The sequence below is a fragment of the Lentinus tigrinus genome (assembly GCF_003813185.1).
Source record: "Lentinus tigrinus ALCF2SS1-7 unplaced genomic scaffold L226scaffold_5, whole genome shotgun sequence".
In the NCBI taxonomy this organism is placed as follows: Eukaryota; Fungi; Basidiomycota; class Agaricomycetes; order Polyporales; family Polyporaceae; genus Lentinus; species Lentinus tigrinus.
In genome coordinates this window covers 1,853,417-1,871,716 of record NW_027137914.1, presented here as the reverse complement: position 1 = coordinate 1,871,716, position 18,300 = coordinate 1,853,417, and the positions used below count along the sequence as shown (strand labels likewise).

The window sequence follows — 18,300 nt, the reverse complement described above, 5'->3', positions numbered from 1 at the left end:
AACGCTTTGAGTAGGCCCCGTCCACCTCGCGTCCACCACCAGAACTGAGCTCTTCTCCTTTTAGTTGTGCTGATCGACTGATGCGTCTTTAGACCAGCAACTCCAATTCTGCGGCGTCGTTGAACTTCCGCCCAGCCACCGATTCCCGGATGATGACAGGTCCATACAACTTGGTGTTGTCGTAGGGCAGCTCGGAACCTGAAAGGCTCCATGAAACGGCGATGGTCAAGCAGCCGCTTCACTGGCCAGCAAACGCCCGGCAAAATTGGTTGCATACTCGGCCGCCGCTGCGTGCATCTCTTCAGGCTCAGCGCCGGGTTCGATTGCAGCGTCAAGATGCGGGAGCACTCTTTTGCTGCCAGTTACATTGCTGTGTGCCAGGTCCACCTTTCCCCGAGCCCCTTGACAACAAACCTGAGCCTGGCCAACTGGCGACTCCAACGGACTCAGAGCCTATCAAGATGAAACTGGCGCTTCGATACGCACCATGCCAAGGGTAGAATACTTCCTTCCTTCGCGGCTCCACCTTAATCACTCCCTTCGCCTTCGCAAAGTCTGGAGCCGCCGGAGTCAACGATGCCATTGTCACACAAGAAATCCGAGCCCATTTGGCAGTGGGCACTGTGCATGCGGCAGCACCAGCTTCCATTCCACGAACACAGACCTGCCTTCTTCGGGTGCCGACTCCCCTTCTTTCTTATTGTCTAGATGGATCTTCAAGATGTTGTACTGCGGGTCTGGACTCTAGACTCGATGGAGGATGGAGTACCCTGCTGCGAGGATACTACATGCATATTCTTATCTGCACCCTCGACGTACATAGGGAGTGGGGACGAACTTCGAAGTGCCTCCGAGTGTCGGAGACATCGTCTTCCTTTCATCCTCAGCCTGTGAGGGCCTCGAACACCGGCGGCGGAGCTGCGGAGGCTATACGCTGTGAGTGTCGCGTCGACGTCCAAAACATTGCATTATTGCACACAACCAGCTCTACAAATCACCCCCACCACGCACGTTGTACCGCAAGAAAGAACTCACACCTTGAACGCATATCCTCATCCGGGCAAGACCCTCAGATCTCCCTACGCGATATCCAGATCTGCATCCGTACCCGTACGTCGGGACCGATCGAAGGCACTTGGCGCAACGTTCCCGATGCAGACACCCAGGCGGCGGCGTGCGCCGCACGGACGACGGGCCGGTAAACAAAAAAATCAACACACTTATCTCCCGCCAAGAAATCTTCCAATAAGCCTCCTCAATTATATGTTTTATTTCTTCATTTTATTTCCCACAGCTCGGCAACGGTGGGGCCGTGACAGGGCGGCGGATTGCTGGTGTGTTCCCTCCCAGAAATGTACGGTAGAGTCGAGTTTCGGAGACTGAAATTGGTTGCCAGAATTAGGAGGTCCGGAGGAGGAGGGGAGGAGGAGGAGGAGGAGGAGGAGGAGGTCGTCGCCGGCGCCAGTGCATCGGTCCCGCCACCTTGTATAGGCGCTCGCGCGTGACTCGATGCATCGCGACTCGCGCGTCGCGTCCTCGACGTCCCGTACCACCTACCATAGTAATTATCCAGCCTCGCGCACACAAGCATGAACTTCGCCAACAGCACTGGCTCTAATTATTCTTCTAACTACGTTTTTGACTTCGATCCTTCTACTGTCAACTTCCAACCAGGCTTCAGTCCGCAGCAGCCGCACTTCATCTCGGACCCGCTCGCATTCGATGAGAACTGCCCACCCGGCCCTGCGACAAGCGATGCACCACAGCACCCGAACTTCATTCATCGGTCGCCTCAGCGCGATTCTCGCTACACTTACCCTGTCAATTCTATGGCGACACCTCCAGAAGCGGTACCAGGGTTCGCCGCACAAATGGCCGAGTACCGTACTCAACAATTGGCCCGGGCCCTCACGGAACCCTCGCAGCACGCCAACATCAACTCGCATGTCCGCTTCGATCCTGTCGAATTTCTGGAGCAGGAACAGCGTCAGTACCAGGCCGACTCGGAGGATGACGACCTCTTGGGCACTGAGGAGTTGTTGCAGAGGAAGCCGGCTCAGGGAGGTCGAGCTGGGCACAATGTAAGTCATATTTCAGATGTTCTCTTTATCTTCAGCTCATATCAATTGTGGAGGCTTCGACCTTCAAGTCTGGGGCTACAACCACACCCGTTTCCAAGAAGTCCGAGATGGGCGTGGCCGCCTCGAACAATCCGAAGACAGCGGAACCGGAGGCGTCGACACCTGCACGCGCTCAAGGCAGGAAGACGCCGCGAACCCGCGGTCGCGGGGCCAGGTCTGGGGCTGCCAACCGGCGGATCCAAGGTGCTTCGGATGAGGAGATCGCAAGGCTTAGTCCCGAAGCAAAGCAGGCTGCGCAGCTGAAGTCAACTGGGCTTACTGAGGAGGAGAAACTCAAGACCGTCGAGTTCATTACGCAACCGGAGCGTTGGAAGACGTTCCGGTTGTCACAGGCGCACATCTTCCAACATGTATGTCTCGATGTGCCTCGAACACGTTAGCAAAAAACTGACTCTTTGTATAGCTTGCAGATGTCGTCTTCAAGAAGCGTGTCAAGCCGACACAGGTCTCCAATTACTGGCATGGCCAGGCATGGGATAAGTACAAGGCATGCCAGGAGAATCTCGTTCGACACACCGGAGGTGGTGATGGCGACGATGACTGGTTCAGCTCCGAGGACTCTGACTGTCTGCTGGGGTCCGAAACAGACCCTGACGATGAGGACGGCCAGGGACGAGCATTTGTACGGTACAGCCTCAAGAAAGACATAACCGGCACGCATTCCCGCAAGAAACTTGTTGAGTTCATGCACTCCGAGGTTTACCGGCTCATCCACAAAGTGTACGTATCTGTATGCTTGCTTCCACACTTCCTGACGTCTTTCTGTGTAGTGCGCACAAGGACCAGAGCGTCACTCGAGAGGAGGCCTTCCATTCAAAGCACGAGCTATCGGACACGGACGACCTGCGTGCGCGACTCGGTAAGCGTCGTAGAGAGAAGAAGCTGGACACCGACAAGCACGACAGCATCATCGAGAGCGCGCTGTCCACCATCAGCAAGCGCGCCAAAGTCCAAGAGGAGATGCAACGTGCCCAACTTGAACTCGAGAAGGCTCGTGCTGCCCGGGAGGAGGAGGAACACCGTGAGCGTGAGCGCATTCGTCAGATGGAGCTTTTGCATGCTCGCCGCAAACTTCGCTTGGAGGAGCGTACTCAGGCTATGGATCTCCTGCGTCATCCTGATCCAGAGGTGGTTGCAGAGGGTCGCCGTCTGTTGCAGAAGCTGCGCGAGGAGGAAGAAGTGGACAAGTTGAAGGTGTAGTCAGGACTCGACTATGGTACATACACTGTCACTACTCGCGTATTAAGTCGACAAGGTGCTTCCGCCGCAACAGGCCCATGCGATGCATGTCCTCGTCGTTCACATGCACACGATCTCCATTCCCGAATGCATCTCGGAGAACCTCATCCACATCGTCATCTTCACGCCCATTAAAGAGAGGAATATCCCGTGGATCATCACGGCGACGCTCCAAGAAGTTATGCACTATGAAGAGTGCCTCTATGATGCGATACACCACATGTGTGTGACGTCCTGATCAATAGCTATTGGTTAGTGAGCGACTCGTACTCCCAGCTGTGTGCACATACCGGTAATATGCCGTAGGTAGGGAAAGCGGCCCTTCAGCCGCCCGAAGACATGCTCAATAGTGACGCGCAGGGATGAGAGCCTCCGGTTCCACTCCTTGCGTATGGCAGCCTCAGCGGGATCATTTGTGATGTCGTACTGTTGAAATGGTCGGACAGAATACTGTGTCAGAGGATAACCTAACAAACTGATTGAGTCTGCAAGTCTGCAAGCTGACACTGTTGGGCTCATACCTTTGTCAACAAGAATATACTCATGTGGCCGAAAGTACTCCTCTCGGTTTTGCCAGAGATGTGAAAGGCGGAACACACGGCTGTCTTGGACTGAACCGGGCCAGCCAAAGTCGTATGATGTGATAAGTCCACGATGGTCGCATGTTGCCTGCGCTACATACTGGTGCAGTACTTGTCGTCTCCAAGTCAGCACCAAAGTCACTATTGACAAACACACACCGCATAGAACCCCTTGTGGCAATAGAATGCATATCCATTCTCTCCAGGTTTGACATCTGATTGGAAGTACGTGCCGTCGCCAGCTCCCACACATCCAGGGAAGTCATACTGTTCATACCAACTCGAGATCACGTCGCGCTCCTCGCTCTCAGGCCAACGAACGAACTCATCACGGAGCGAGCGTATAGCGTGACATGTCCGGAGTGTATATAGCCATACCGTGCCCTCTGCGATTGCACTGAACCCTGCAGACTTCAGCCCCGTCTCTCCTCCCATCCGGCACAAGAACGTCGCGAGTTGGATATGCGGCGATCGCTGCGGTCTGCGATCTGACCCTGACTTGTAGATGGGGTGGGTCTTGATATGGTCGCGTAACTCCCAGAAGGACTCCCGGTCCATCCTGAATTGAGCGATGTCAACTGAGGGGCCATCGACGACGAGCAACCTAATACACACCTGAGCCAGCCCTGGAACCAGCGCTCGGACGATGCGTAGAGGATCGTCTCAAAGAACTCCAGGCATTTCACTTGTTTGTATTGACCCCTCGGTCCATAGCGCCTTGAGCGTCCTATAGCGCGTCGTCGATCCCGGGCGATGAGCAGGATCACGAGGGCGGTAAGTTCTTCATCGTGGCTCTGGGCTTCCGCGAGGTGTAACAAGCCCAGAGCCTCAATGTCATCGCATTTCTTGTGTTCGTTTGCCAGCTGTTGGCGTCGAAAATCCCGGTATCGAGCCATGAGAGCAGGAAGCACGTCTAGCAGAGATGAGGAAGATGTTGGACCGGAGAACGAGTTGTCGCCAGGCGCGACTTGCGCGCGACGCGTCGAGTCGCGCGCGAGCGCCTATACAAGGTGGCGGGACCGACGCACTGGCGCCAGCGACGACCTCCTCCTCCTCCTCCTCCTCCTCCTCCTCCCCTCCTCCTCCGGACCTCCTAATTCTGGCAACCAATTTCAGTCTCCGAAACTCGACTCTACCGTACATTTCTGGGAGGGAACACACCAGCAATCCGCCGCCCTGTCACGGCCCCACCGTTGCCGAGCTGTGGGAAATAAAATGAAGAAATAAAACATATAATTGAGGAGGCTTAATGCCATCGTCACGGTGTCGTGCTCACAAGCTGCAAGCAACGCAACGACAGCGCTCTGAGTAAGCGTCGCCATGGACGCACGACGCAGCCCGCAAGCGAACGATTCAACGAACGTGCAGCCATGGCCCATGCCAGTGACCCGGCGCGCGGAGCCCTTGCGCTTGCAGGTTGCAACTCGCGCGAGTCGGCAGGACCGACAACGGAAGGACCGACAACGGAATCGTCGCGTGCACGGTGCACGGTGCAATGTGCACGCAATGCGCACCGTGGTCCGTGAGGCTCAGGCTGGCCGGGTTGCAGCCTCGGCGCGTCGAGAACTGCGACCGTCGTCCCCAACCCCAACGGAAGAAAGGAGTCTCAGTCTTGGGAAGGTCGCAGTCTGAGTCTCGCATGGAAAACCGAGTCGAACCATCGTAGTGACCGTCATCCTCTGAGTATCTAGTACTACCGACCTCTCGAGCGCCGCTGCATGCCGCGGTCTGCGAAAATGCTGCATCTGCAAGAGTTGCAGGCCGGATTTCGAACGTTCGAACGTATCTCGAGCCTCCGATCCGGCGGGTACGGGATCTGCAACAACAGATACAGCCGTATGGATACATGTACGCAGTATGTATCAGCTCGATCGATCATCGACATCGAGGGCAGCAGCAGCGCCGCTGAGCGCATGGATCCAGATCGCAACTCGCAAGGCGGCCATGGCCCAATCCGGGACAAGGACTCGACTCCGGCGGCCGTGTTGGCAATTGTGTGTATCGATGATGCACCGGCGGCGGCGGCGGCAGCGGCGCAATCCTGGCCCTGACTCAAGCGCTGCGGTTCGGATTGGAGTGAGCGACAGTGACTAGCGAGCACCCTTGAAATGAAGGCGACATGCGCGACGGGGGGTCGAGAGGAGCAAGTTTGCCCCATCCGCAGGGATGACAACAATAATGATATCAATTGCAAGGTGAGCGCGCCGCAAGGGAGAGAATTTAGAGAGTTGAGGGTGCCTTCCACCGTTGCGAGACTCGCAGTATGTACATACCGGAGGGTGGATGCTTCCGGGCGGAGACGGCGTGTCTGCGCCGGATGTCCGCGGCGCGCGATATGTGACTGTGCATGCTCGAAGCACAGCATGTGTATGGTATCGATCGTGTCCGCGCGTCGCGGTGCGCAAACAACTTTCTGGAAGAACGTTGCCATCCAGGAACCCGCCCGTGCCGTCCGCGCGCAGGCTGACTCCTGAAGTGCGCTTACGGGTGCACAAGTGCTTTGGGATGGGATCTCGTACGTAGCTGTTCCTAGCTGCTCCTCGGTACTGGATGGAGTGCACCTGCGGAAGAGAGCGTCAGATAGACGAGAGTCGAAATGATATGCCGTATATGCACGCTCACGATAGAAACCCAAGGACTCTTGGCCTGGACTGGAAAGGACACTGTATCTCCGAGGAAGAGCGCGGCATCGTAAGTGTAGACGTTTGGTGTCCAAACAATCCAACGCCCCTCGTTCGAGGCCCGTACTATCCGTATCCGAAGCCTCCTCGAGCGTCCAGGTCCTGCGTCGCAAAATACCCTTTACACCCTTGGCACCCAGATATCCAGATACAGACGCAGATACAGATACAGCCTGCAGGCCGTGTCACTGTCTGAGTCTAACTTACGTTAGTCCGGCAGCGGCGGACGCTGAGGTGGGAGTGGGAACGACGAAGCCCAGAGAAGCGTGCGGGTAGCACGTACGCAAGGTTTTGCGACGTCCAATCTCCTTATCCAGGCGGGAATTCAGGCCTCCAGTGGACAAAAGGATCGCGGCACCTATAGTGCGGCGACGCGCCGCGCGGTCCAGAGCGGCGCGGGCGGAGTGGCTCGTGCGGACGTGGGACGTGGGACGTGGGCTCGGCGACCGCGGCATCGTGTCTCTGCTTCTGCTTCTTCGCCACGTACGGATGGCTGGCTGACAAAGGCGGGTGCTTGTGCCAGTGCTTGTGCTGCAGGCAAGCAGACAGGCAGGCACAAAGGAGACGGACGAACGTGCTTCGCTCGTTCGCCCGTTCGTGCCTTGAGCATGATAACTTCGCCGACGTCCTCGCACCGAGGTGGAGGGACCTCGGGGGAACCGCACAGTTTTCTGGTGTGCATGGATGGCAGGACCGGCGGCGGATGGAGGGACAATTGGTCGATAAGTGCACAGGCAGACGCGTTCATCATCAGCATCGAGGGCTGCGAAGTGAGCACTGACACTGAGGGACTGGATTCCAGTTCCATGCTTTGATGGGTGGGAGATCGACGCTGTCGCACCGCAACGGCGCGTAGATACCATGGGTACCGCTGTCGGTTGTGTTGACTGGCCTAGACACACGGCGGCGCCCGTTCGCTAACAGAATGGAACTTGGGCAATGGAAGCAGGACGACGTCGTCGACGAGACGCGTATGTAGGCTAGGAGACTCGCGCCTCGAGGACACTCCTGGAAGGCGCTGATGCCGCATGCGGTAAAACTGGACGCAATGAGCATAAGAGGAGTGCGGATATGAAAAGGGTGGGAACGGTACCTGCAGATCGTCGGATGTGCGAATTGGGGAGGTGGTTCAAGCCCAAGCCTGAGCTAAGGTTGGCGTCCAGCCAATTCGCCGGAGAAGCATGCGTCTGTGCGGTTGCCGGCAAGTTCCTGTGGTGGAGTGGTCGTAGTCTGCGATGCTGTGAGTTCTGGGATGTTCTAGCGTGAGTTTACGTTAGCTATGTAGTGCTGAGGCAGAATCTCATCGAAAGGCGTTGAGCGAGTACCGAGTATACAGTGTTGTGCGGGAAGGGAAGCGCGTGATGGTGAAGATTTATGATGCTGTCGCGGCACTTCTCACATGGAGAAGTTGGAGCAAGAGGTGCGTGAGGGAAAGGGCTGCGCATGTCGCGCGAAGGGCGACAGAAGAAGGTCGCTTCGACGGAATACCGTGTTCCGGGAGGCGTAGGCGACACGACAGGCAGCGCAGGCGCAGTGGCAGAGGACTGTGATGGATCATGATTCTTGCTAGCGAGAAGAGGATGTTGCCTGGATTTCGCGGTTGGGGTCAAGCGTCGGATTCAGGACGATATCGCCGGAGAGGCCGGCACAGGCCCAGGGGCAGACGCAAAGAGGCTGGTGAGGGAGAGAGATGGGCCGCAGATGGGCCGAGATGTGCCCGGGATGGGAAGAGGGTTGCTGGGAGAACAAGGCGGATGGGAATGGGTGAGTGCGGATGGGGCTGGAATGAAGACGAAGACGGATGGGGTATGTTCGGCCTTCTTGCAAAGCTTTGTGGCGTTGCTTCTGGTGCGTGCATGGCATGGCAGCGAGTGCTCTGTGCCACCCACTGTGTCGCCACTCGGGACTCGGTGCGCACGGCGGCGGTATGTACCTGGGAGATCGATGGCATGGCAGGAGATGGAAACGGAGGCAGATTTCGAGACGTGATGCCAGCTGCGGCCAGCGCGCGACACGCTGCCAGTGCAAGCCTGCCGCGACACGACGGGAGAGGACGATAACGGCGGGCGCGTCGGGAGCGGCGGGCGCTTGCCTTGGCGGGAGGGAACGGACCGGGGGCTATGACGTCGAACGGTTATCTAGGGAAATTGATTTGAGACGGGACGGAGGCGGAAGCTCTGGGCTCTTGTCTGCCCGCACCGGAGCCCGGAAATAAAAAACATATATCGCGGAGTGGATCTGGCACCCAGCAGAACGGTTGTGCATCCGATTCCTTGTGCAGTTTGACCGCAACGCTCACCGCGCGGTGGCATCTCCCAGAGCCAGCTGCATCCGCATCCATTCTATTGCCAGTCTCTGCGACAGCGCCCCTTCTTTCGCCCCTCTTCTGAGCTCCTCGGTTCCTTTCGCCATGTCTTATGTACTCAACCGTCCTCACTCCCCGCCCCCTCCTCCAGAGGAAGACGCTCTTTCCGCCGCCCTCCATGCTGCTTTGCGGCCCTTCGACCCCAATCCCGTCCTCCCTCCGCCCCCAGAACTCGACCCAACCCGCGACCAGCAGCACTCCCGCAACGACCGTCGCGACATGCACCACAAGGAAAAGCAGCACAAACACCCCCACCTCGAGATCCATGTCAACAACGATGTCCTTTGCCTCCGCGGAACTGGTGTCGACGTTAACCCCGCCCTCCTCAGCGGCAACGTCGTCCTCCAGCTCTCCGAGCCTACTGCAATTAAGGAGATCACCCTCCAATTCAGAGGCAAGGCCCATCTACCAGTCTCTGCTGCAGAGCCGTGAGTACCCGCTTTCCCCTGCCCTTACGTCCCTCCACCGTCCATATGACCCCTTCGCCCTATGTTTGTGTCGCCAAGCGGCTGAGCCGTTCGCACCAAGCGCGTTACTCCATTCAGTAGACCCTGCGCACCTATTCTCATACCTCCGCCGCGTTCGCGCGGACCTGCTTCCCTCGCAGCATGAGGAAACCCATTGCAACGCGCGTGGTGGCGTGCATGAAAACAGACTCCAACTTGGCATTCTGCGCGACTTCTTTCGTGCACGCGACCGCACTTCTAGCCGCGCGACCGCACTTCTAGCCGCGCGATCCGCGTCTTCCCTGCACAATGAACTCACTCTTTCTCTTCTCATCTTATGCCCACTTGGCACTGACCGCCCCACTTTCACAGTCTCTCGCTCAGCTCCTCTCAGCTGACTTACGTCGTGTGCAATCACGAATGGTCCTTCCTCGAGGGCGACCGCCACCATGCCCACACCCTCAAGGCCGGACGCCACCTATTCCCATTCCAGCTCCAAATCGGCGGCTCGCTCCCGTCTTCCATATACACTTCGGCCCTCGGCGGAGCCTCGGTCCAGTACAAGCTCCGTGCTCAGGCCGTTCGAGGCGGCTTCGGTTTGACACATCGCGACATCACCACCATAGTCCCCGTGACCATCATGCGTGGCTTTGGCACGGAGGCCCTCGAGTACCAGCAAACGCTCGAGATCGAGAACACCTGGCCAGAGAAGCTCATGTACTCCATCATGATCCCCCACAAAGCGTGGGCTGCTGGTGAGCGGCTCACCGCAATCGTCAAATTCCAGCCCCTCGTCAAGGGCGCGCGCGTACTGAGCGTCACGACCACGATTAACGAGACTGTCAAGCTCTGGTCGCGTTCCGGGTGCCAGGAGAATACGCGGGTCATCGCGAGCACGAAACACGAAATCTTCGAGGGGAAGGCCATCTGCGTCGACGAGCAGCACCACCGCTTCCGCGTCCCGCTGCTCACGAGCGGCAACCATGTCTCACGCCAATCGCTCTCAAACGGCAACACGCCCGCCCACACGCCTGCGTTCTCATCACATTCGCACCAGTCGACGTCGAATGGCCAGAGCTCGTCGTACTTCCCGCCCGTCGCGTCGACAAGTTCCAGGCCCCACTCGCCGAACCACCCGCATATGGATCTAGCCCCGCTTACCACGACCACGACGCGGTCCTCGTCATCTAGCGGAGGTGCGCCACAGATTAGCCAGATTAGCCCTGGGCCCTCTGCTGGTCCTTCGGCAATGTCCAGCACCATCGACCTGCCGCCTCCCCAAGAGGGCGACCAGCTGCTCATGGAGCCTGGAACGGACGTCGTGACCACCTTGAACATTACTGTGCCTTTGCACGCGACGCCAAGTCACTCGCTCGAGGTAAATGCTAGATTATGCATGGTGTACTGTACTCGATGCTGACTTGGAGGGCACAGCCGATCCAAGTGAATCACCGGGTGAGGTGGTCGATCCTCATCGGCAACCTCGATGGCCACACCTCGGAGCTTCGTTGCTCACTTCCCATCCATGTCCTCGACCATCGTCTGACCGAAGAGGCTCGTGCCGCGACACTCCAGACGCGACGGCTCCTGCTCGGTGCCGCGGACGTCGACGGTGGAGAGGCTGTGATCGGCGAGGAGGAGGAAGACACTGAGACCCTCCCATCCTACCCATCGCACGTGCGCGACCGTGTTGCGAATGCTTATCTCCCGGACTCTGCTACGATGCGCGTCGCAAACGCCTGGGTCGTCAACGGCATCAGCCCCACGATCCCCGAGCGCTCCGCACACACCGCACACACCCCAGGGGTGCCGTCTGAGAACTCGAGCGGGATTCAGAGCCCTGCGCCCTTGGAGACATGGCAGATCCAGGCGGGCCAGGGAATGCGCAGACCGCCGCGGAGCGAGCACCTTCCGAACGAGCCCCAGCCCGGCGCACACCCGCTCGAGTGGGTCAACACGGAGCTGCTGCTCAGCCTCGGAAACGAGGCACCCGAGGCGCCCCCTGCAGCAGCGGTGTTACAGCGGACGACGCCCCCGAGCAGGACGCCACCCGAGAGTCACGCGTCCAGCAGGCCGCACTCGCGCTTCCCGTCCCGGCGCGGCTCCCGCGCCAATTCACGCGCCAACTCGCGCGCCGCGTCGCCCGAACGGAGCTCCTCCGACCTCGCGTCCAACGACGGCCTGCGGAGCAGCGAGAGCGTGAACGGCACCGGGCTCCCGCGCGGCCCGACAGGCACAGGCAGCGGCAGCGGCAGCGGGAGGCCCGAGGAGACGTTTGTGCACAGCCACAGCACGGCGAGCAGGAACATGCACGGGCTGTTCAACATCGCGATGAAGCCGTTCACGAGCCTCTCGTCGACGTTCAACCTCGGCGGGTCGCGCGCGACCCTCGCGGCGCTCGCGAGCGCGTCGGCGAGCCCTGCGGCGTCGGGGGCCGCGACGCCGGCGCACCCCCCGGAGCCGATGACGAGCCAGGAGATGCTGCACCATGCGTTCACGCAGGTGCCGGACTACGATATGGCGAGCCGCGGGTTCTTGGGCGGGGGCATCACGCCGCTGTCGAGCTTGCGCGACTTGCCGACGTACGAGAGCGTGCAGGAGGAGATGCGCCGCGCCGGCGGGCAGGGCGCGGTGGCGGCGGGGGAGCGGAGCTTCAGCGAGGGGGACCTGGCGGGGATGTTTGCGGCGCATAGGGCTCACCCGGGGCGGTCGGGGCTCTCGCGCATGCAGCCGCTGAGGGCGAACACGACGGTTGTGACGCCTTGAACATACACCGTCTTCCGCTTCCTGCTGTCTTCCGCTGGGTTCCGTTTGTCGTGATTCTCTTGTTGGTATACCCCCGCTTCCCCGCTGCCCCGTTGCCCCCGCTCTGTTCCGTTCGAGTCGACCTCGGGCGGTCGCGCATGTATCATTATTCCTCCTCGCAAACTGCCCCATCTCCGTTCTCCGCCTCCACGTTCAACGGACTCGGTCCACGACCCCGCACAATCAACCCCCGCACAACCCCACACAGACCTCGATCCCCATTGTAACAACGTATCATTCTTGCGCATGCACATACAACCACCATAGACCGCCCCACTCTTACGAAAAATGACGACCCGTAGACTTGGACACCCCCTTAGATTGTACATACATACACACTTACCCCCCTCATATGCATATTCTCTCGCATTCTCGCATTCTCGCATTCTCACATATCGCACTCCGTCCATACTGTCACTTGCCCCCCATGCATATTTACATTCACTTCTTTCTTCCTCTGTTGTTGTTGTTCTTGGTTCCACTCATGTATCACCACCACCATCAGTACTCACTCGCATCCTTCCGAGGTAGTACTACCCAGAAATGCCTGCAGCGGACCTTGTACGTACGTACGTGCCCTGACGGACCTGCAGCGTTCCATTCACCCTCTACCTCTACCTTGTTGTCTGTTGTCTTGCTCAGCGCTCAGCGCTCGTCCCCCCTGGAATCTCCCCTCTGGTGTATACTATAGTCGCCAGGCAGTAATCATCGTTTTTGACGTCTTGGTTTCTTGTCCTGTTCCAATCCAGTCCGAACAGGCGTTTATAATTTATAACGCGAATAGAGTTTGCTTACTTTACTTGCTGGCGCTCCGCGGCCGTCGTGCTGGCAGTCTTGTACTGTAATAATGGACATGGATCAAAATTGGAACTTTTGAACTTTTGAAATTCAGTACCCGGTAGCTATGTGGCCTGCAGTGCGTGTTGGTTGGTTTGACTTGTTCATGAGAGCGCTTTCCTGTCTTCTGCCATAGTATAGCTAACGTTCAGGTTCTTGCTACCTCTTGGAGCAGCTACTATCGCCGTCGGCAGCTCTCCTCGGACCACGGTGCGTTCGTGCGTTCGAACGCAATTGGATAGACTTTGCCTAAGCTAACGTGACGGTTTGCAGGTAACTGCGGCCCATGCATATTCCGCATGAATGCCCTTGCCGCTGTCCGCAGCCTAGCCCCGTGGCCACGTCCCTGCCACTTGCGCACCGGTCTGAAACCGCGCGGAACAGGGACAGGACCGGCGGGGCGGCGACATGACGGGCATGCCACAACCTAAACCTGAACGTTGAACGTTGAACATTGACCATTGACACGGCACGTCAACCCACAAACTTAGACGGAACACGACGTTCCGCGTCCGCGTCCGTGTCCGGCGCAGCCTCCACGAAGCCCATCTCCGCCGTCGCCTCTCTCCCAAGTCCTCGCTTCGAATTCTCCCGAGCGAAGAGTCGAAGCTGCCTCCCCCCCTTTCCCCGTTTCAGACGCCATGCGCACTGCGGGGAAATTAGCTATCGCCGTGCCTAGTATGTCCCCTCGGTCCGCAGGTCCTATATCGGTGTTTTAGCCTCGCAGCCTCAGGCCTCAGACTCGGAGGCTCGCGGGTGCCTGCTCGGGTCGATCGATCGTGTTTGCTGGTCGCTCAGGGTCGCTGTTCGCTGCTTGTCCGTAATTCGACGAACCCAGCCCCCCCGGTCGTCCTCGGCGGCATCTTCGCCTTCACGTTTTGGGTCCTGGGCTGCAGGACAGGACCGATAGCCCCGAGCTTCGATGCTGCAGCGGTAGCGGAGATCGTCCGTCGCGGGTGCAAGAGACGGGTGCTACGGTGCTACGGTGTTACTGTGCTTCGCGGTATTCCCGGTACCCTCGGTACACCGGCCCTGAGTACTGAGTACTGAATACTGAGTACTAAGTGTCAGCCTCAGAATCTGAGTACGCTGTCTCTACGTCTTCTTTCGGGGGATTTAGGCGCATATATATAGCTCATGCTCGTCGCGAATGCGGGTGCAGATCGCTTTGCCTGGGTTCGAGTTCTTACCTTTGGGTAGCCTGCAAGGTGCAGTTTGGCTCCACCTTCATGTGTGGCTGCTGTTCCGTGCGTTTGTCGTGGATGGTGGATGACCTGTACTGCTGAGGGTCTGCTGACTGGAAAAGCTACAATCTATTTTGAAACCACTTCTTCTGAGCCAGTGCGGCGACAAGGCAGAACTCGCCAGTAGGCATGACAGACTAAGCAGCTCATAAATGGGGCGTGCACGATAACATTGATCAGGACAGCGGACGAGTACGTAGACAACAACTTGGAGAGGTACAACAGGGCAATGCAGAACGTCCGTCTCGCAGAGCAATTCGATACTAGTATCCAATGACCATGACCCAACAACAAGTCCGATGGATAGAATATGCCGTGCCCGCAAGAAAAAAACTTCTAACTGTTAGACGACCAGCCCATCCGTCGACAACATGTCCAGCAGATTCTCTTCAGGCTGCTTGGCATCGTCGTTCACGAACGCCAGGAGCTTCTCGAACATCTGCGTCCTCTGTCTGTACCTCTCAGGGGAGGGCGGGTTGCCTCCTTCCTCGATCGGATCCTCGTCAAACCGGATGACCGAGCCCGACCCGCCAGGCATAGGAGAACTGGGACGAGACCGCTTGCGCGGAGGCGGACTGTCCGCACGCCCCGGCTCCGAGCTTCCACTCCTACCTCCTCCTGACGACAATGGAGTCGCTGTTCTTGACGCTGGGGGCGGGCGTGGGGGAGCTGCCAGGAGGTGTGCGGAGAGCAGGGAACGGAACACCTTCGCCTCTTCGGGGTCGTCGTGGTTCACGACGGAGGAGACGCGTGTCTGCAGGAATGTGAGCGCCTTGATGGGAGGGCCGTCCTCGCACATCTCGCGAAACCTGGGCGACCGAATGAGCACCGCCGCATAAACTTGCACCATCCTACTTTTTTACACTCACTGCTGCTGTCTGATCTCGTACAGTGCTCTCCTGATAATTTCCTCGTTGCCAGGCCTGTATAACACGCCCTCAGTCGGCTGCAAAGGGTACGTACTAATCGAGTACACGCACCGTACGATCTCGAGCTGCCAGAAGTCATCAAGCCTGCTCTCGGTATCTGCCTCATGAGACGGGCGAGTATCTGCATTGCCATCAGAACTTGTCGGTCGGGGTTCGGGCTCAGACTCCTCGTCGATGCCCAGGCCAGCATTGCCACCGTGCATGTATATGATTTCCGTTTTGGAGTTGTAGACAACCTGGTGCGCGTATCGGGGTTGGGGAAGTGGAGCGTCGCTGTCCTTCCCAGGAAGGATCTTCAGCCACTTTCCTGGCAGCTCTGGGCGGTCGTAGCGGTATATCCAATACGGGGACTCCGACTCGAGGACGGGTGTCGCGCCGGGTCTCGAGCGAGTGAGGCCGCAAAGACTACGTCATCGGAGTTGTTAGCAAACAGGTGGACGGTAGATCAATTTAGATATTGCTTACACGTAGATCTCCTGTTTGTCGGGATCGATCACAGCGCGCTGAGTGAAGCACGGGTCTGGCCCACCAGCGGAGGTGAAGTTGGAGAAGAGTTCGGTCACTGTGCTCGTGGGTATGTGGAAAGCATACATGTCGGATAGGTACCTCTCATCTCGCTGGCCCGCGAAGATGAAGAGGTATTGCGATTTAGGATCGAGGACCATCGAATGCCCTAGCGCAAGGCTATCAGCATCCCTGAGGCTGCGAGAGAGAGATATGTGCGTCGTAACTTACCCCATCGTGGTGGAATGAAAGGATGCGCGGCGTAGATGTCGGATGCACTGCAAGCACAATCAACTCAGAAACAAGTCCGGATAGACAGAATGACACTGCTTACTTGTACATTTTCCATCGGCTTGTCCGGATGTTGTAGCTGTACAGTCCGGAAAACTTCAACGCATCCCACTCTGCATCGACAACACGGCCGCCCGAGACGTAGATGACCTGCGCGTCACAGTCGATTGCCATCTGGTGGTCAGAGATGAGAGGCGGGCCTCCCGACGACTGCAACGACAGTAGTGAGCTTCCATAGATGCGTGCTTCTCGTAGTGCTCCGAGCTCACCGCCGTGTCAAACGAGAGCAGATCCCACTTGCCAGCGTCCAGACCTCGTGTATGATACCTGTAGAACTCCGAGCAGTGTGTCGGCCATGCAGATCCGAGCGGTACGGCTGGGCCCGACTCCGGAGGGCTAGCACCAGATGAGATGATAGGCAGACTCAACCGGCGTAACGGCGCCTCTGAATGACCGTGTCCCGTAGGACGGTGAGTTTCGGACCCGTCGCCGTCACCTAACCGCCCCAGGAGGTATATTGACCCGGTCTTGCTGTCGAAGACCATCTTGTGACATGCTCTTGGTCCTGGACCGTTCTTCTCTCTTGACGTAGCCAGGCTGAGGAGCCGCCATGAGTCCTTCGCAATTTCGTACACCCAAAAGTCATCGAGGCTCCGCTGGCCATCCCACCCGCCGAAGAGGTAGATCATCCCGTTCTCCTCGTCGATGCACATCGCGTGACCTCCGCGTCGGCAGGGGACGTCGCCGTCCGGGTCCATTCCGCGGATGCGCGTCCAGCGCATGCCTGCCTCGCAGGCCTGGCGGTATGACCGGAGAAGGCCGCCGCTCGCACAGTCTCGGACGACCTTCTCGGCTTCTGCCCAGTTCCCATGCAGGACGAACGCTTCGTGGAGAGAGGTGATCAGCGGATGCTCGAATTGGAGGCCGGCCCGAGCGAGGATCTGGGCCATGGGCGAGAGGAAGCGGCGTTGGCGGAGGTGCTTGAGGATCTGGCGGAGGACTACGTTCTCGCGATACTGAAGGATGGTCAGCAGCATCCCCTACTGGCGTGTATGGGCATGCATACCTCCTGGTATTTCGACCTGATCTGGTCGACATATCTCTCATCGGTGATCCCTGCCAGGGAGATGTGCCATATCGAGGTATTGAAGCTCTGGCCATGTGCGCTGTCGGCATGGCGATCAGCCTGGTGAGGACCTCGTGCTTACAGACGTTACTCACGAGAGAGGAACAACCTCAATGTATCGTGTTGGAAAAGGCATGCCGACGCGGTTGGTATGTTTGATGGAAAAGGTTTCTGGCATTGGGTCATTCTTTAAGCCCGCGTTGAGTATCTACACAGCATGATGGTTAGCTCTCGCGTAGCCCTCCGTTACTGTGGCTTGCCTCCGTCATGTTGTTTTCGTGTAGTCCGACGAGAACCTTGAATTCCTTGATGTTGCATGGATGTGCTTAGGCGTGTTTCAGCTTTGCTCGTGATCGATGTGTGGGAGAAACCAAGATGGCTCACTCTTATGAAACTGCAGATCATGAAGAATGTCAATGATCGAGCTCCATGTGGTTAGCCATTCGGAAATTCCGTCGCTACTGAACACACCTTGCCAAACGTAATGCTCTCTGTGATATCGTGCGGTTAATGTCGTTCCATACGGGGCAACACGTAATAACATACTGAGAACACACAGCTGCTTCAGTCGTAGACGAATGAACTGCTTCCCATTCGTGACGGCAACTGCGCTACTCCATCGGCTGCTCTGGTCTGTGGGTCTATCGACGAGGATGTTCTCCGCCACATATGAGCCGCTGTGCCCCGATGAGCCGGCGATTTCATAGTCAACCGTGACAACATCGGGTTCGGACAAGGAGTCACTCATGACCGTCTGAGGTTAGTGTTTGTGAGAGACAGCGAAACAGCGTCGGGTGGGAACGTGAATGATGGCGGTCTGCAGAAGAGTCGCGGTGGCACAGCCGCGCGCGTCCGCAGGCGTCGTCATCTGCGGAAAGCCGCTATGCTTGATCATATCTTGCACAAACCATCTGGGGCAAGTGTTTGTGTGCTGTAGCCATGGTAGCGTTGTGATCGGAAGATGAAGAAGTACAAAGCAAACCCCCACAAGGAATACAAGAAACATGAAGATACTACACAGCTCGACTAGATCCTGATCTCGTATAGCTCGGTCTGCAGATCCTGATTAGATCTAGTCTCCTTTATCCGCGACGACGACCTGCTCCTCCTT

At 57.9% G+C, this 18,300-nt stretch overlaps 9 protein-coding genes across 9 annotated transcripts; 4 read left to right on the top strand and 5 right to left on the bottom strand.

The window, feature by feature from the left end:
* Positions 1–278: 278 nt before the first annotated feature.
* Positions 279–783, bottom strand: L226DRAFT_301901 (uncharacterized protein). The gene has a single exon (XM_067673712.1). It carries the CDS (start codon positions 647–649, stop codon positions 332–334), a length of 318 nt encoding a protein of 105 aa, XP_067539341.1. The 5' UTR covers positions 650–783; the 3' UTR covers positions 279–331.
* A 725-nt stretch (positions 784–1,508) lies between these two features.
* On the top strand, positions 1,509–3,409 carry L226DRAFT_610608 (uncharacterized protein). Its single transcript, XM_067686177.1, has 4 exons — positions 1,509–2,081; positions 2,135–2,491; positions 2,545–2,861; positions 2,912–3,409. The coding sequence occupies exons 1-4, from the start codon at positions 1,590–1,592 to the stop codon at positions 3,339–3,341; spliced, it is 1,596 nt and encodes a 531-aa protein (XP_067539340.1). The 5' UTR covers positions 1,509–1,589; the 3' UTR covers positions 3,342–3,409.
* Positions 3,410–3,632: 223 nt separating this feature from the next.
* L226DRAFT_457808 (uncharacterized protein) lies at positions 3,633–4,519 on the bottom strand (the record flags this gene model as incomplete). Its single annotated transcript, XM_067675399.1, has 2 exons — positions 3,633–4,054; positions 4,111–4,519. 2 exons carry the CDS (start codon positions 4,517–4,519, stop codon positions 3,633–3,635), a joined length of 831 nt encoding a protein of 276 aa, XP_067539339.1.
* A 56-nt stretch (positions 4,520–4,575) lies between these two features.
* Positions 4,576–5,322, top strand: L226DRAFT_301883 (uncharacterized protein). The gene has a single exon (XM_067673710.1). The coding sequence runs from the start codon at positions 4,715–4,717 to the stop codon at positions 5,186–5,188; it is 474 nt and encodes a 157-aa protein (XP_067539338.1). The 5' UTR covers positions 4,576–4,714; the 3' UTR covers positions 5,189–5,322.
* A 301-nt stretch (positions 5,323–5,623) lies between these two features.
* Positions 5,624–6,618, bottom strand: L226DRAFT_301888 (uncharacterized protein). The gene has a single exon (XM_067673711.1). The coding sequence runs from the start codon at positions 6,390–6,392 to the stop codon at positions 5,655–5,657; it is 738 nt and encodes a 245-aa protein (XP_067539337.1). The 5' UTR covers positions 6,393–6,618; the 3' UTR covers positions 5,624–5,654.
* Positions 6,619–6,748: 130 nt separating this feature from the next.
* On the bottom strand, positions 6,749–7,844 carry L226DRAFT_301866 (uncharacterized protein). The gene is made up of 2 exons (XM_067673709.1): positions 7,736–7,844; positions 6,749–7,681 (listed from the first exon to the last, which is right to left on the bottom strand). Exon 2 carries the CDS (start codon positions 7,503–7,505, stop codon positions 6,846–6,848), a length of 660 nt encoding a protein of 219 aa, XP_067539336.1. The 5' UTR covers positions 7,506–7,681; positions 7,736–7,844; the 3' UTR covers positions 6,749–6,845.
* A 1,382-nt stretch (positions 7,845–9,226) lies between these two features.
* L226DRAFT_543977 (uncharacterized protein) lies at positions 9,227–12,219 on the top strand (the record flags this gene model as incomplete). Its single annotated transcript, XM_067682233.1, has 3 exons — positions 9,227–9,435; positions 9,826–10,831; positions 10,888–12,219. The coding sequence occupies 3 exons, from the start codon at positions 9,227–9,229 to the stop codon at positions 12,217–12,219; spliced, it is 2,547 nt and encodes an 848-aa protein (XP_067539335.1).
* A 159-nt stretch (positions 12,220–12,378) lies between these two features.
* Positions 12,379–12,999, top strand: L226DRAFT_301845 (uncharacterized protein). Its single transcript, XM_067673708.1, has one exon. It carries the CDS (start codon positions 12,611–12,613, stop codon positions 12,947–12,949), a length of 339 nt encoding a protein of 112 aa, XP_067539334.1. The 5' UTR covers positions 12,379–12,610; the 3' UTR covers positions 12,950–12,999.
* A 1,398-nt stretch (positions 13,000–14,397) lies between these two features.
* L226DRAFT_301704 (uncharacterized protein) lies at positions 14,398–18,043 on the bottom strand. The gene is made up of 13 exons (XM_067673707.1): positions 17,736–18,043; positions 17,661–17,680; positions 17,574–17,583; positions 17,450–17,514; positions 17,285–17,397; positions 17,130–17,229; positions 16,333–17,079; positions 16,107–16,273; positions 16,004–16,050; positions 15,734–15,941; positions 15,320–15,673; positions 15,209–15,262; positions 14,398–15,148 (listed from the first exon to the last, which is right to left on the bottom strand). The coding sequence occupies exons 1-13, from the start codon at positions 17,935–17,937 to the stop codon at positions 14,683–14,685; spliced, it is 2,553 nt and encodes an 850-aa protein (XP_067539333.1). The 5' UTR covers positions 17,938–18,043; the 3' UTR covers positions 14,398–14,682.
* Between the last annotated feature and the right edge of the window lie 257 nt (positions 18,044–18,300).